General features: G+C 40.2%; 2 protein-coding genes across 4 annotated transcripts; both read right to left on the bottom strand.

Moving 5' to 3' along the window:
- Nucleotides 1–35: 35 nt before the first annotated feature.
- LOC123510068 (protein OPI10 homolog) lies at nt 36–8,458 on the bottom strand. 3 transcript variants are annotated; one of them, XM_045264854.1, is made up of 6 exons: nt 8,348–8,458; nt 6,336–6,458; nt 3,509–3,822; nt 1,823–1,952; nt 1,447–1,631; nt 36–1,234 (listed from the first exon to the last, which is right to left on the bottom strand). In XM_045264854.1, exons 3-6 carry the CDS (start codon nt 3,515–3,517, stop codon nt 983–985), a joined length of 576 nt encoding a protein of 191 aa, XP_045120789.1. In that variant the 5' UTR covers nt 3,518–3,822; nt 6,336–6,458; nt 8,348–8,458; the 3' UTR covers nt 36–982. The 3 variants fall into 3 exon arrangements, with proteins under 3 accessions (XP_045120789.1, XP_045120788.1, XP_045120787.1); XM_045264853.1 differs by having other exon boundaries at nt 3,574–3,822; nt 8,348–8,446; XM_045264852.1 differs by lacking the exons at nt 3,509–3,822; nt 6,336–6,458; nt 8,348–8,458 and adding an exon at nt 2,129–2,225.
- Nucleotides 8,459–10,295: 1,837 nt separating this feature from the next.
- LOC123510177 (galactosylceramide sulfotransferase-like) lies at nt 10,296–15,380 on the bottom strand. The gene is made up of 6 exons (XM_045265052.1): nt 15,253–15,380; nt 14,982–15,161; nt 13,088–13,231; nt 12,067–12,235; nt 11,785–11,874; nt 10,296–11,477 (listed from the first exon to the last, which is right to left on the bottom strand). The coding sequence occupies exons 1-6, from the start codon at nt 15,297–15,299 to the stop codon at nt 10,788–10,790; spliced, it is 1,320 nt and encodes a 439-aa protein (XP_045120987.1). The 5' UTR covers nt 15,300–15,380; the 3' UTR covers nt 10,296–10,787.
- Between the last annotated feature and the right edge of the window lie 1,056 nt (nt 15,381–16,436).

The raw sequence follows: 16,436 nt of genomic DNA, 5'->3' as shown, positions 1-16,436 counted from the left end.
AAGTAAGAATAACTTGGCATCAATATAAACACCCATTTCTCATAAATCTTTATAAAGAACAACTACAAGTGATCCTGCCTTCACACAGCATGTGACTCAACACACAATATTGAACTCATCACTAAACTTGAAAAGCACCATCCTCAATTCTTAATTAGTAGACAGATAGAAGCACCAACTGTACAGGTAACTGATCACAATCGGTGCTTACTTACACAGAACTAAATTACACACAAACAAGGCAATTACAGATCAGCTGCAAAACAATGTCACTACACCTGAATAAACTGTGCAATGAACACTTGTATTTCACAACATAAATTACCACAAGGAGAATGAGACACACTATTCTAAGTTATGTGAGCAAGACCTATGGATCAAATTCCTTCATTTATAAAAATCCTGCACCATAATACTTAGCAGGATGTTATAAAAAATAAACTACTAAACAACTAATTGTGTAAACTGTGTACAGATTACATATTCTCTCAATTCAGTAATTGTAATCCAGTAAGAGAAATTTGTATTGCATGAACACTAATTTCCAATATTTAAGGATATAAGAAGTCTATATTAGCTTTTACACTCCAAATCAACATGGATTCTGCTCAACAATTGTTACAATATTCCTACTGTGTCCAATATTCTTTAATCATTCCACACATAAGGAGCTTAGCAGTAGTATTTCAACAGACAGCCACCCTACTCTTGATTTCACCATGAGCCAACCATAACACTAGAGAAATGTGACTTGATACTATAGCATCTCATTTATGCAATCTATGATATTTGTAATGAACTTCCCAAAGCTCAAATGAAAGCAGAGATCCTAAAATTTTTAACAAGAACCTCAATACTTTGACACTTATGATATTAATGTAACTAAGACAACTTAATATTCCTCAAAACTCAGAATGAAGCAGATTTACCTTTACATTCTCCAGAAACAAGGTTGAAGATTCTCTACTAGCCCAAAATAGTACTACTTCCTCCAGAAATTGGGATTTTGTTGTAATCTACGGCTGAAGTTCTCATACCACTTTGAGAGGACAGAGAGGGGAAGGTACTGGTCTGAGGGATTAGGAGTGATGTGGGATGGACTCTGGGCAAAGCTGGAGGCATAGTTGTACAGGTTCTCACACATGGCCTGACTAAACTCAACGTAGGAGTTGAGGGTGGAAGGCTCAGTGGATGGATTGGCGACCTGCCCCTGGATCTGGCTCAGAGGCTCCACCTGTAGTGAGTGACACTCATCTGAGACACTTGTAACAGAAATCAATATACCTATGTGATACATCTTCAAAATGAGAGAGAGAGAGAGAGAAACTTTGGAATTGAAGATGATGCTTATCATATGGCAAGAAAGTAATATATAACAATACAAACCAATATTTTCTGAAGGTAACAACTTGGAGTTCCAAGCAACAGGATCTTAACAAGACTCACCGAGATGCCAATCTGGGCATTATGGGACATCTTCTGCTCCCCAAAAGTGAAGCCCGTTTGGAGGCTTGTCCCATTGACCTGCTTCAGGCCAGAGATCTTGAAGATGGCAGATGGTTTCTCATTTGTGATATTCCCAAGAAGGTGCCATGTTGGGGGCTTATTTGGGTCTGGCCAACTGAAGTACACTGTAAATGGCAAGATAACGATATTATTACTGAAAAATTGTACAGGGGTACATAATAAAACATTAATTCATTAGCACTGTACAAAGAAAGATGCATTATTATGAAAATAAAAGTATAAGGAATGTCATAATCAAAGGTTTCCTAATCACAATGACTGAGAGCACTACAAAAAGGTAAGAGGAGCAGCACACCTGAGCCCCCTAAACCATCCGGGAAAGGTTGTGTGCCAGTAAGGAAAACAACAACATGATTGATGTTGTCTGCCTCAGGAATCACTGTCAAGAATTGGGTTTCCCCACACTGCTGAAAGTTAGTCTGCACCTGGGAAGTAAAGGCCAATTAGTCACGGTTAATAGGATTTTTCGTCATGAAACTATGCAGAAATTCTAAACAAGTAAGATATTCCTCCACAGTCTTATAATTTGATCCATAGGATTGAAAAGATTAGTAAAAATGATTAGATACTAGTGACCAAGTACACAATAGAACCCTGGGACCTGGTGATTGTTGTAGTCCAGACATCTCGGGTGCTGCCTCATATTCACTCAGTCATGGGTTGAGCCTCGGCCCTTGTGACATACCTATCACTAAATATTCATTCGGCCTTCATAGTATTCCTTTGAAGTGCCCAAAATGGAGACAAAACAATGGTAACAACCAGTTAAGGTTAGGTAAGATATATATTCATATATATTCAGACCTCATCTAGATTATACAGTGAGGATATAGATCTATTAGAATCGGTACAAAGAAGAAAGCTATGAAGAAAACAGGGGATGAAAGGTATTCCTGATGAAAGGAGACAAGCTATTAGCCTTACATTCCTTAGAGAGGTGCAGATTAAGAGGAACCCTGATAGCTAGATGTTTTTTTAAGTGGTAGCTACAGGTAATCATAGCAAGGATGAAATAAGAAAAATTCACATGATCAGTAATCAGGATAGAAAAGACATTGTGTTCAACCTTGAAAGGTTAGGTTTAACAAGGAGATAGAAAGGAAATGATTCTCAGTGATAAATAAAGGAATGGACTAAATCAAGTTGTTAGTGCTGAATCATCACAGAGCCTTGAAACGTGATCAGACAAATTTATGGATGATGACGATGGGTGGAAATAAAAAATACAAAAACTGGCAGATGTAGGCCTGATAGCTTCTTGCAGAATCCCTTTTTTTTTGTTATGTCTCTGCCTGTGGGTGTGGGGCCACCATATGTTCTTGCTGAAAAAGCTAACAGAAAATGGAAAATCAAATGCCCAGAAAAGGCCTGTCATAGATGAGGATTTATCCAGGCAGCAGATAAATCTTCATGCCCAAACGAGAGTTTGGCATGTCACTGAAACACGGATAGTTGATCAATGGCAGGATAAACTGACTGTGAGAGATATATATTCAACCAAGATCAAATTTCTGGCACGGAACTCAAATAAAACACGTTTGAAACCTAACGGCTCAGGCTAAGATGAAGACTTACTGTCAAAACACACCACACTAACCATGCATGTAAATCATACTTTTCTATTGTTTCATAATTTCAAATTACCTAAACGTTATTTTTTGTTGCATATCCATACATTCAACATAATCCCTAATTTTTACACTAAGAAAAAAGAGACTAAAGTGGCACCACACAAATGCTTGCCAAAACGTAGTAAGGAGCACTAATCACACTACCTGCATACTGGCAGTCTGGCATTACCACGTAAGGTACTGAATGACCAACGGGAGCACGCCACACTCCTAACCAGTCAACACTAGTAAGTGACATGCACACTACCTGTTTCTGGATGACTATGGTAACTAGACTCACACTGCCATTCACCACGCCCCTCACAACGCCCACACCCACAAAACAGGCGACACTACCCCTGGTTAGTTACCTCGGACATCCACGCATCGTTAAGGACCTGAGGTAAGCTAAAGGGTAATTATGGGGATTAATTACCAGCCTCCCTGATACTATTATTCCAAACAGGTTGGCCATGACGACTGTCCCCCCTCACTCGGCCACAGTGGCAGGAACAGCAGCTGGTGGATGGAAGAATGTCATGGATGTGGAGCAGGTCCCGCCGCTGCGTCAACACTCACTGTCCACTTCGGCTTCGGTTCGTCCTCGCTCCTGTTTGTATTACTTGCGTCGTTAATAATAGTTTCTCAACGCGATGGATTTCCATGTCTTTCCTTCAATTTCACACTGTAAAATAACAAAACATTATTTTCAGTATATTGTGGTGTTTTTACATATCCAAAACAGCTTCAGGCAAATTTTTATTTGGCCGAAATCCACGGAGGCAAAATGGGTATTTAAACTCCTTGGTCTCCATCACTATAAGACTATTCCATCAGCACCACTTTCATCGTCTCATTCCAGTATCGAACATACTTTACATACAACAAGATCACATTACTCCCATTCATATCCAAAGTACACCGCGACCTCTCTCATACCACTTTTCATTCATCGGCCGGGGCTCTACCACTCACTAGAATGTTCCATACAGTTCTTCCATTCATTCGGTCTTACATGTTTCACTGCACAGCCTTCCTTCTAAATTTTCTTGCATCATCCATTTTTTCCTTTTTTTCCTTCCTTTTCCAGATGTGGGAAAACTACTGCCCGCCAAAGGAATCCATGCGGTCCGACAAATGTTAGTAAATTTGAAGGAGCAAGCTATTAAACGTCAAATAGTATTCAGTATTTAATTTTCTTTACGCAAGAGTGCATATGCGTATGAGAATGGCTTCTTCTTCAGAAACCTTTAATTTTGTATTTGAGATATTAAAGATTATGGGTTAATATAGTATGCGGCCCTATAAGATTGTGATTTATTTTTAATGTGGCCCTAGCAATGAAAAATTTGCCCACCCTTCCTGTAATCTATCTATTCATTCATTTTTTTTTCTATTTATCTCTCATTCCTTCCATGTATTAATTCATTCTTACTTCCTTTACTCCATTATATTTTATCACTTTAAATACTATTATATATTTTCTCAAAATATCCCATGAATTTTGTGCGTTTAGTGACCAGAGAGAGAGAGAGAGAGAGAGAAACGAAAGATAAACGTCTCGTAGAACACACTTCATCCCAATATCCGGGTCTAAGGACGGGTAATCGCGAGTACGGATACCCGTCTAGACCTAACCGAGATAAACGGGGAGATCCATAGTATCCGTCACAAACCGCTACCCGTCAGCGCGTGGTGGTCCCAGGATCAAAGTTGAGAGAATTACCAAGAAGGTACCCGGGACCCACTGATTGAGACGACTACCAGCGGGGTTTCGCATGACTCCTACATACCCGGGACACTGGCTTGGTGGTGTGAGAGAATACCTAGTCTGAGGAAAAAAAATGGGCAGCTATAATATAGTGATCGATCGGAGTGACTGCATGCACTGACTGGGAGAAAAAATTGTACACATATCACTGGCACTATAACAAGTATATTATTGGCCAGCGTGAATGAAAAAAGTTTCCAGTTTTCAGCATTCATAAATTATTGCACACTGGTTATTCCCGTACTGAGTAGACCCGTCACTCCCTTATAAAGTACTAGAGGAAAATACCCGAGTACCCGCCGATGAAAGGTTTGTCCCGAGTTACCGGCTGACCACCTCGGTACTCATCTATCCGGGTAGGAAACCGGATACCCATCTATCACACACACACACACACACACACACACACACACACACACACACACACACACACACACACACACACACACACACACACACACACACACAGACACACACACACACACACAGAGAGAGAGAGAGAGAGAGAGAGAGAGCTCTAACATCTCTTGAGTTTATCACCTTACGTAATCCCTTAAGGCAATAAGTTCATTCGCATTTGTTACAACTATCGTTTTATACACGAGGAAAAGAAGATGGTTGTGAAGAAAAGAAGATTGTTGTGAGGAAAGGAAGGTAAGGATGCTAGAGATGATCGAAGAGAATGAGGAAGAGGCGGCGGAAGAGGTTCTGGAAAGAGAGAGAGAGAGAAAAAAAGGATGTGAGGAAGGAGGATAAGGGGTTATATAGTAGTAAGTGAGAAGAAAGAGATGATAAAGATTAGGAGGAGGAGGAGAAGCTGCATTTGTCTCCCTCGTCAGTTACCCGTTGCTATTTACTGTTAATGTCTGCTATCAAGACTCGCGACTTTGATGTAAAACTACCTATGCAAATTACTGAACGAGCTCACACACACACACACACACACACACACACACACACACACACACCATAAAATTGCTCACTATCAAAACCACGCTAATTTTTCTGGTTCGTGGGCTCGTTTACCACTGCCTATATATATAGTCTATATTCTTATCATGGCGTTCATTACTATAATAGCTATTGTCCTCAACCCACTCAACATCCTCACTTAACTTTATTTCTTAAGGGTGTGTTTTTCACCATTTGATGTTTTTTTTGTATATACATATACGTGTCAATGTTCAGTTTTCATTGTTTGTCAATATCAATTAGTTTTCGTAATGAGTCAATATTATGTAGATAATTTTCATGTCAATACTTCCTAATTTTGGTCATATTCCTGTCAATATTTATACGTTTTTCATAAATATCGTGTCATTATTACAAATTTTCATAATTTCCCTGCCAGTATCACTACCGAGTTACCTATCCACCATCATCACCATCAAACAACCACCACCGCCACCACCACCTCCACCCCTCACCTGTGGAGTATACACCTGGGTGCAGTCTGAGGTGTAGTTCCTGATGATGTCCTGGTGGGGAAGTTGTGATGAAGTCCACGTCCAGAGGTACCACGAACACCAGCTCCGCCGTGCTCTGAGATACTGCGAGGGAGAGGAGAGTGTGAGACGGAGAGGAGAGAGTGAGAAAGAATGGAAGAGAGAAGAGAGGGATTGTTAAACTAAGGCCGTAATTTAAATACTTGGCACCTCCACTACGTTCTAGAGGCTCTAGTTGGGGTTACACGGGTCTTTGTGGATTTTTTACAGCGCTATAGTGACAGGTTAATAAGATTTTTGCCTTATTCACACACACACACACTCCATAAACGCCAGTGCTACGTGGCCCTAGCCCCTCGCTGTTGTACGTACGCCTCTCGCCGTGTGGAGTCGAGCGGAGTATTGAGCAGCAGATATCTGCGTGCCTGTGGACGGCAACATAAGGCTTTAGCCCCGCAGGCACGCACGCACGAACTTATATATATATATATATATATATATATATATATATATATATATATATATATATATATATATATATATATATATTATATTATTTCACACACACACACACACACACACACACACACACAATGGTTGAACGTCAGAGCACCTTGTGGAAAGGAGGAAGAGCTACCACCACACTAAGGTAATGCCTGATTAAATAAAAGATAGGTAAAGACGTTAAAGCGCGCACACACACACACACACACACAGGGTATAACGCAGTAAATCACGCTATATATGGACGGAGTACGCCAGGAAGGGAAGGGGAAGGAAAGGCAGCTTGGAGGCTCCCGCCATCGTGACGTCACGGCTCGGCAGGGCTGGCTGGCCGATGACGTCACGGCCCGGCCTAGCCCTGTCTGGCGGGCTTATTTACGATACGTAAATAATTTTAAAAATGGCCTCTCGAAAAAACGCCGCCAAGTCCAAATGCTTTACATATTCTGACTTGGCACATACTTTAACTTACACCGAAAATATAAAGAGATTCCAAACCTCAGTAATATTAAAGATTTTTCAAAATAACTATAAACAAATTATTGGAACCTTATCCCCAACTTAAAAAAATAAATATCCGCTCATTCTTACTTCAAAGGAACAAAACACACTTTAGAAGATATGAACAGTCTTTTCCAACACTAAAGAGTTTGTTAAAGCCACAGATGAATAATTCACAGGTGTATCAACAAAACTATTGTTGGAACATTAACACCGTTAGAAAACAATGCTACTGTCCACTAATTCCATTGAATAGGGAAGCGAAACACTTAAAAGCATATGAACGATTTTTTAAAAACAATAACAACTTGATACTGGCTCAAAAAAAAAAAATTTCCAAGAAGGTACTGAAAATTTGGCGCCAAAACACACCCTTATTTAACACAAAAACAAAGCCAACAGCAACATGCTGCAGCCGACACACGCACGCAAAGCACTTCAAACACAACGAAATACTCGTAGAAAGCATCAAATCTTACTATTGAGTCCAAATAAACACTCCAGGAATTAAGTAAAATAATCCTGGAATCTGCCTGGGTGGAGCAGGGATATCCAAGATGGCGGCTGGTCTTTGGAGGGATCAACCCCCCTTGCACTTCACTTAAACCTTCACCAAACTTAAACTTGACCATGGCAGCTGTGTCTGAACAGCTGATATGAAAGCTTAGTAACGCAGCTACATGTTGTGGCAAGGCAGGCGTATAATAGAGAAAAATAAAGCTGGATAAGATGATAAAAGGCGAATTCAAGATGGCGGCGGGGTCTGTTTGTGGGTCGATCCCCCCCTCCCTCATCTCATCTAAACCTTCAATGAACTTAGAGCTGGCCATGGCGGCTGTGTCTGACCAGCTAATGTTATGAGAACTTGGTGACTTGGCTGCATGTTGAGGCAAGACAGACCTATAATCAGGAGATATACGACAGGTTATGTCGATTGTGGACATGGCATTTGATGATTTTTCCCGAGTTATCCCTTGGCTGTGACTCACCTTAAACAGAGTTAAGATAAGGCCTGTGTCATCTTGATAACGTAGTCTTGCCTTTGCGGTGTTTCGTGGTATTAGTACCAGTGCAGTCTTGTTATTTTGTCATTAAAACCTTAAAAACACCCATAAAATCCTAATCACTTCAAACAGAGCCTTTTGAGTGTAGAAACCTTTCTAATATGACACTAGAATCGTAAAAAGACACTTGATGTTCAGTGTCAAATAAACCAGAGGCTTTTAAGTGTAGTAATAACAGCTAACCCACCTACTTCCGTTCGCCACAAAAGACAGAAAAGGACTGAGGTCTGAGGTTACGAGGTAGTGAGGCGGGAGAGTGACGGCCCGCTGCCTGGGTCATTGTAGCAAGTTGCCATATATAACTAGATTATTATCTAAAACAAAGTTTGCTATCAGTGTAATATTGGTACTACGGAAAAGATAGGTACTGCAGTTTATTATGTACTTATATTCGTAGTAATGATAATGAACTAGATATATGTAAATTAATGTGAATCTTTCTGGTCCTTTATGCACTGTTGTGAACGCGTGCATTAACTGTTTAGATGACTGTTTCATCAAAGGATTGTTTTGAAAGAGAGGTGAGGGAGGATGACTTAGCGATGGTCTTTCTAAGAGGAAATCATTCAGAGTATCGTTAACAAGCAAGAATTTGATATGTAGTAGCCTTCAACTTATAATCGCCTCTCTCGAGCAGTAAATTAAAGATGAACAAGTTTACGAAGAGCAGAAATAAATATACGTTTACAGAATGTTATAATTCGTCTCTTTAACGTGCCTTTAAATTATTCCAAAATTCACATATTTAACTCAACACGCGAATGAATCACTTTAAACATCTCCAACAATATTTTGAACCCATAACATCTTGACAAGTAGCTCAAATAAGAGAGAGAGAGAGAGAGAGAGAGAGAGAGAGAGAGAGAGAGAGAGTTTTAGATGGCTCGTTGAGATCCTCATATTACATATCACCTTCAGGCAATACAGTGTTCACTCTCATTTGTTACAGCTATCGTTTTGTACACGAGGAAAACAAGATGGTTGTGAGGATGAGGAGAAGTGGATGAGAAAAAAAAAATAGACAAGGAGGAAGGGAAGAAATAAAGAAGAAGGAAGAGGAGGTGAGGAAAGAGGGTAATGAGTTATATAGTGGTAAATGAGATGATGATGATAAAGGAGGATTAGAAGGAGGAAGAGGTGTTGTCATTTACTGCTGTTGTCCTTGCTATCAAGACTCACGACTTTGGTGTAAAACTGGCTATGCAAAGGACTAAACCAGCTAAAACACACACACACACACACACACACACACACACACACACACACACACACACACACACACCATGAAGAAGCTCGCTACCAAAACATGCTAATTTTTTTGGCTCGTTAACCACTCACCTGCCTATATTCTTGTCATGGCGTTGATTACCATTATATTGTTGCCCTTAACACACTTAGCATCCTCACTTAACTGTATATTTCTCGTGTGTGTGTGTGTGTGTGTGTGTGTGTGTGTGTGCTTTATACATAATGTGTGTGCCCGTGTTAAGTTATCAATCTGTTTCTGTGAATATTAATTGGTTTTCGTTATCTTTGAGTCAAAATTTCGCAGTCTTCATTTTCGTTTCAATACTTCGTAATTTTCGTCATATTCGTGTCAATATCACTCATCTCACTCATCCCAACACTCGTTCTCTTTGTCGCTCCTCGATAAGAAAACACGCGTGTGAATAAGAATTAGATATATTCAGCAAATTAAGTAGGTTAGTAATTGATCAAATAAGTTACGGAAAACATTGAGAAAGAAAAAAAAAATTACATCAAGATTTAATTAAGTTATCCATAAAACATCGTCTTTGTCTCTCGTATTTGTCTCGGCATCACTCCCTCCCTCCAACACACACACACACACACACACACACACTCTCTCTCTCTCTGGTAGCAACAATGATTATTTAACATACTAATTAACCTGGCAGTAGTAACAGTAATAATAGTATGAGTAATCTGGAAATAGTACAGGACCATCACACATGCTTGGAAAACTGACCACATTGTTCCACAGAAAACTTTATTTTTACATTTCAGTCACTAATGCCAAACTTCTCATGTCAAAACTAACTTTGTACTCACTCTCCCTTGCTCTCTCCTCTCTGCGTTCCGTTGCAGTGTTGAATCAAAGTATTTGACGATATAAGAATGATTTTCTCAAGAATGATGCAGCAAGACGCTCTGCCCAGGCAGCGTTGAGGCTAAAAGAACTGAAGATTAACCGACCTTTTACTTTTTATATGTCAACTCTTTCCTCTGTGAGTCTAATGGTCGCTGGTGCATAAAAAAAAGTGTTGATAAATTATAAGTAAGTACTATACGTGATTTAAGGTGGTTAATTGGCTATTATGAACCTGGCACTGGGAGGCGTTCATCACCTAAGAGGCACCACCACCTGAGACAGATTGCCTCGCCACCTTCTTGCCACCCACAGCCTCTGCCTTTCCCTCACATCGTTCAGCATGTCGTGTTCCGTACGGACGACATCCACACAGTCCTGAATGTCTCCACGCACAGTCACCCTGCTCACCACTTCCACCCACTCCATACCCTTTTCAGCCCGTAGTGGACTGTTCTCATTCACCACGCATTTCTCCGCCAGTTTCTTGTTGGCAGCTTGTACCGCCGCGAGCTCCTTAGCCATCCTCGCACGGCCAAAGGCTTCTACTTTCTTCTCAAACACCTTCAAGAAAAACTCGTAGATCTTAGCATCTGGATAACTCAATTGCAACAACTTGTCCCGAGTTTCAGGTGCAAGTTTATTGGTGGCAAACTTCTTCTTTCTAAAGTTAATACTGAGGTAGGCCACGTCATCAGCAGTCCAGCACATAAGGTCCTTCAACAGTACCAGAGACTCGTCGTATCTCTCAGCCACCATCACTAGATCGAAGGTTGAGTTCAGCTTCGTCAATATCCTGTCCATGTTTGTGGGTGTCAGGTCCTCCGCCGAGCCGTAACCCATATCATAAAACATCTGGTGAATGCCGTACACCTTCGCCAGGCGCCAGCGAACCACCTTTTCGTAGGGAAGATCAGCGAACTCCTCCAAGGACATCTTATAGAACTGCAAGAAGAGACGAAAAATACAGAAGAAGAAGAAGAAGAAGAAGAAGAAGAAGAAGAAGAACAAGAAGAAGAAGAAGAACAAGAAGAAGAAGAAGAAGAGAGAAGAAGAGAGAGAGAGAGAGAGAGAGAGAGAGAGAGAGAGAGAGAGAGAGAGAGAGAGACAATGGTGACTATAATAATAATGCATTATTTCACACACACACACACACACACACACACACACACACACACACACACACACACACACACACACACACACACACACACACACACACACACACACACACACACACACACACACTCACCTTTTCCATTTCAAAATATCCCCACAAGGATTCAAACTGGTCCACTGGTTCCCTGACAATGGTAATCCAGGCAGCACTTTTCCTTATCACCTGCAAATAACAACTTTCCTGGAGTGAACATGTTAAACTTTCTTCTGATTTAGCTTATTCAATTTTCTTTACCGATTTTATTGTTACTTTTTTATTCAATCATATACAAGATACATGTCATTCTGCTACTACTACTACTACACTACTACTACTACTACTACTACTACTACTACTACTACTACTACTACTCACCTTAGCTAAAGCCTCCGCATCTAGTCTCGTGTGCACCACCATCATATTGTACTTGCCGTCAGGAGTCCTCAGAGAGCGAGGCAGCATCCACTCCTTGAAAGGCCGCGGTGAGCCCAGGTAGTTCCCGGTGTGTGGCAGAGCTTGGGTCAGTCCGTGTTGCTTCCCGTACCTGAGAGAGATTATATTGATACTTATTGTTCCATTAGGTGGCTTACAATTTCATGATAAAATAAGGATAGTCAATAATAACTCATATTTTACAAGTCAGGATCGGTTTATACTCTTTTATGGATCTATTATAGTTTTGATATTTTGTCAGTTGTCTGCAGTAATGGACGATTTTTATACGTGCTGCTCGTGAATACCAAGAATAAATACGTTGGTCTGGGAATGTTAGAAAAAATATATATTAATTTAGAATAGATAATAATGACACATACAAACAGAGAGAGAGAGAGAGAGAGAGAGAGAGAGAGAGAGAGAGAGAGAGAGAGAGAGAGAGAGAGAGAGAGAGAGAGAGATCGTGTGTGCATATTATGTAAATCAGCTTTCTACAAAACAAAATCCAAAAACAAAAATCGAAATAGAGGAAGAAAGAAACAATGAACGAGAACAACCAAACCAAAGAATGAATAGATCAATGGAAAACTCGAGAAAAAAAAGAAAAAAAAGCAGAAATAAAGACCATCTCACTTTACTCTTTTCACCATTCTTCTTCATCGTCCACCATCTGCTCCTCGCTCCCTAAAACTTACTAATCACCAGTCAGTATTCTAATCTTTAAAAAAAATCCTAATAAAACTAATATAAATAAATAATAAGGAAAACAAAGATAAAAAAGTAAGTAGTTTAATCTTTAAAACTAATAAGAATAGTAAAAACAATAAAGGATAAAGAAAAAATGATAAAAAGATAAGGAACAACATCAGGGAAGCGCCGATACATAGGCCAAGCTTCCAAACCTACACTTGACCTGACCTGCGCCACGCCTGAGCCAAGGAGTACAGTTAGAGCGGCTCACCTGAGGAAGATACGCTGCGTGGTGGAGGAGGCACACTTGTGAGTCTTGAGGAACACCAAATCGTGGCGAGGACGACAAGAATCTTTTGGAATATCCCTCAGCGACGATGCGAGATTGGCAGAATGCAGGACGGTGGCTTGCCGGCTGAGGATGGCGAGGAAGGAGTAAATAGAGTGTGACGAGGAAGAAAAGCAGAAAAAATAAATGAAATAGGTAAATAAAATGAAATAAATACATAGATAAAATGCTAAAAAGAAGCTAATAATAATGTACTAGTGTATGATTATGTAAAATGCAGCGAAAGAAAAGAAAGGATTGTAACAAATTTTCTGCTGCACACACACACACACACACACACACACACACACACACACACACACACACACACACACACTGCATAGTCATCTGTACAATGGAAGACAGGAGAGAGAGAGAGAGAGAGAGAGAGAGAGAGAGAGAGAGAGAGAGAGAGAGAGAGAGAGAGAGAGAGAGAGAGAGAGAGAGAGACGGTACTTTATTCTGCCTCCAGGAAAGATAGTTGTTATAGTTTCAAACATAGAAAAAGACCGTAAACGAAAAAAGAAGATTAATAACTGGCGAGGAAGATACAGTAGACCCCCTCCCATCCCCTGCTTCCACTCTCTCTCTCTCTCTCTCTCTCTCTCTCTCTCTGACGTTGTTATAAGTGCGCACGTATTACTTATTCTAGTTACTGTAATGTTCCCTGCTATTTTCGTTTAAAATTACAGTTATTTATCCAAGTATAACACACACACACACACACACACACACACACACACACACACACACACACACACACACACACACACACACTTTGCTATCACTACCGCACAAAAAGACTTCCTACCTCTTTGGTTTTACGTCAATCACATCACGAACACCCCATCATAAGACCAAAGACCAAATTTTTTGTAACGATTCTCCAAAGTTTAAGATCACCATTCGAACTATTTTTAAACACTACAGAGATGTCAGTGGGTGTTTTATAAGTGAGGATGCAGAATATTTGTTAAAGTATGACCACAGAAGGAAAACCACTTTGAAAACTACAATTTGTTCCTATGGAGGCTCTAGGAAGTGGTAAAAATGAGACAGTGAAGATGAGACAGGAAGGTGAGAACTAAGAACACCGTCTCAGGATTCTCTACAAAATGACGCAGCATAACCGCGGGATAACGAGAGATAACTGTTACCTTACGCACCACTCACGAGCTGCACCAAGTGTCGGTAATTCAAGGGTGTGGAAACGACTCCTCCGTTACTCTCCTGTACTCTATACTCCTGCATCTCCAAATCCGTATCTTTGACAAGGAAAGAATCGAAAAATGTGTAGGAATAGTTCTTTACTTATGTTTTTATTTATTTCAATCCGTATCACTGACAAGGAGAGAATAAAAAAAAGTGTGTCGATTTCTTTTACTTATTTGTCTATTTCAATTAATTTTTAGAAAGCGATGCTAATAAGGATCTCTTTTTCTACATTGCTCACTACTTGTACTTAACATTTTCACTGTAATATGGAACAATTCACCGCTAAAAGTAATATAAGAAATCTTTACAGCGCACCTACAAGAAACGACTGTATAGAAGAATAGAGTTTGCTATTTCCAGCCATTACACTATCAAGAGATGACTGTACGACGAGAAAAGATGTCTAGGAGTGGTCAGTAATTATAGAAAAATGTGCCAAATAGGAATGAAGGAGTTAGAAAAATAAGTTACAGTTCGCGTTAAATTAGATAGTAAATTTATAGGGAAAGCAACAAAGAAAATAGTTAAACAGAAGGAAAGTATAGTGCCATATATGATGAACTGAAAGATATGCAGGGAGACAAAAATATATAGAAAGAAAAAAAAAAAATCTGTATCTTACCTGTCTTGGAGGAATTTCACGGAGGATGACGACGATAATGATGAGGAAGAGTCGGAGGAGGAGAAGGAGGAGGAGGAGGAGGAAGAGGAGGAAGGATGAGGTGGGAGAAACAGCACCACAACCAATACCATCATCACCACCACCATAACACTTCCGCTCGCTGTACGTCTCCTGACACACCTGAGTGGGAAAATTATTAATATTGATCCCTTTTTGTCACCATTTTGCATACTTTATCGCTGATGCTCTGACTTATTCTAACCAGCCTCACCTCTGCATGGCGTGACTGCCCTCCACTGCCTTGGTGCACAGGTACATGGCTCCGTGTGTGTGTGTGTGTGTGTGTGTGTGTGTGTGTGTGTGTGTGTGTGTGTGTGTGTGTGTGTTGTGGCTTCTTTGGTTCTCCGGACGTCTGAAATAATGCATTATTTCTCCGATTATTATATTATTATAGTCACCATTACTACTACAACTACAACACTACTACTGCTACTACTACTACTACTACTACTACTACTACTACTACTTTTACTACTACTACTAACACCACCACCACTACTACTACTACTACTGCTACTATTACTACTACTATCACTACTACTGCTACTACTACTACTACTACTACTACTACTACTACTACTACTACTACTACTACTACTACTACTACTACTACTACTACTACTACTACTACTACTACCACGTGTAGGCCTGACAACCTCTTGCAGATTCTCTCTTTTCTTATGTTCTTATGTGCTGCTGCTGCTACTGCTACTGCTACTACTACTACTACTACTACTACTACTACTACTACTACTACTATTGCTACTACTATTACTACTACTACTGTTACTTCTACTGCTACTATTTCTACCACTACTACTACTACTAATGCTACAAGAATAAATTACTACTACTTCTATTAATTATGGTGTTATAACATCATTCACACAACAACAACAACAACAACAACAACAACTACTACTACTACTACTACTACTACTACTACTACTACTACTACTACTACTACTACTATTACAGCAACAATAACAACAACAATAACAACAACATACACAACACAGCCAGTGGGAGAGCTATAACACAAGTAAAAACACTGCTATGGCTTCCGTTATGATGGTCTTCTTCCTCCCAATCTTACGGCACTGCTCTCCCGCCGCGGGCTGTACTGCGGGCTAGACGAGACCGCAGAGGACTTACGGGTCTGGCGGAGACATTGCCCACTCTCACCGCCTCTTTCCGCTGTAACGACTGGAGAAACACTGGCTGGTGGACTGTCTCTGTATGTGTACGGTACTGTTGCCATCTCTGCTGCTGTCTTCCAGAGTTACCTTCAGAGTCTGCAATATACAATGAAGAATTGCCGAACTGCTAATCCACGAGTTGCCGCGCTAACGTTTCTTTGAACTATCATAGGTTTTTTTGTATGTTTTCTCCGAG

Source organism: Portunus trituberculatus, chromosome 28 (assembly GCF_017591435.1).
Source record: "Portunus trituberculatus isolate SZX2019 chromosome 28, ASM1759143v1, whole genome shotgun sequence".
In the NCBI taxonomy this organism is placed as follows: Eukaryota; Metazoa; Arthropoda; class Malacostraca; order Decapoda; family Portunidae; genus Portunus; species Portunus trituberculatus.
This window is presented reverse-complemented; position numbering and strand designations above follow the sequence as displayed.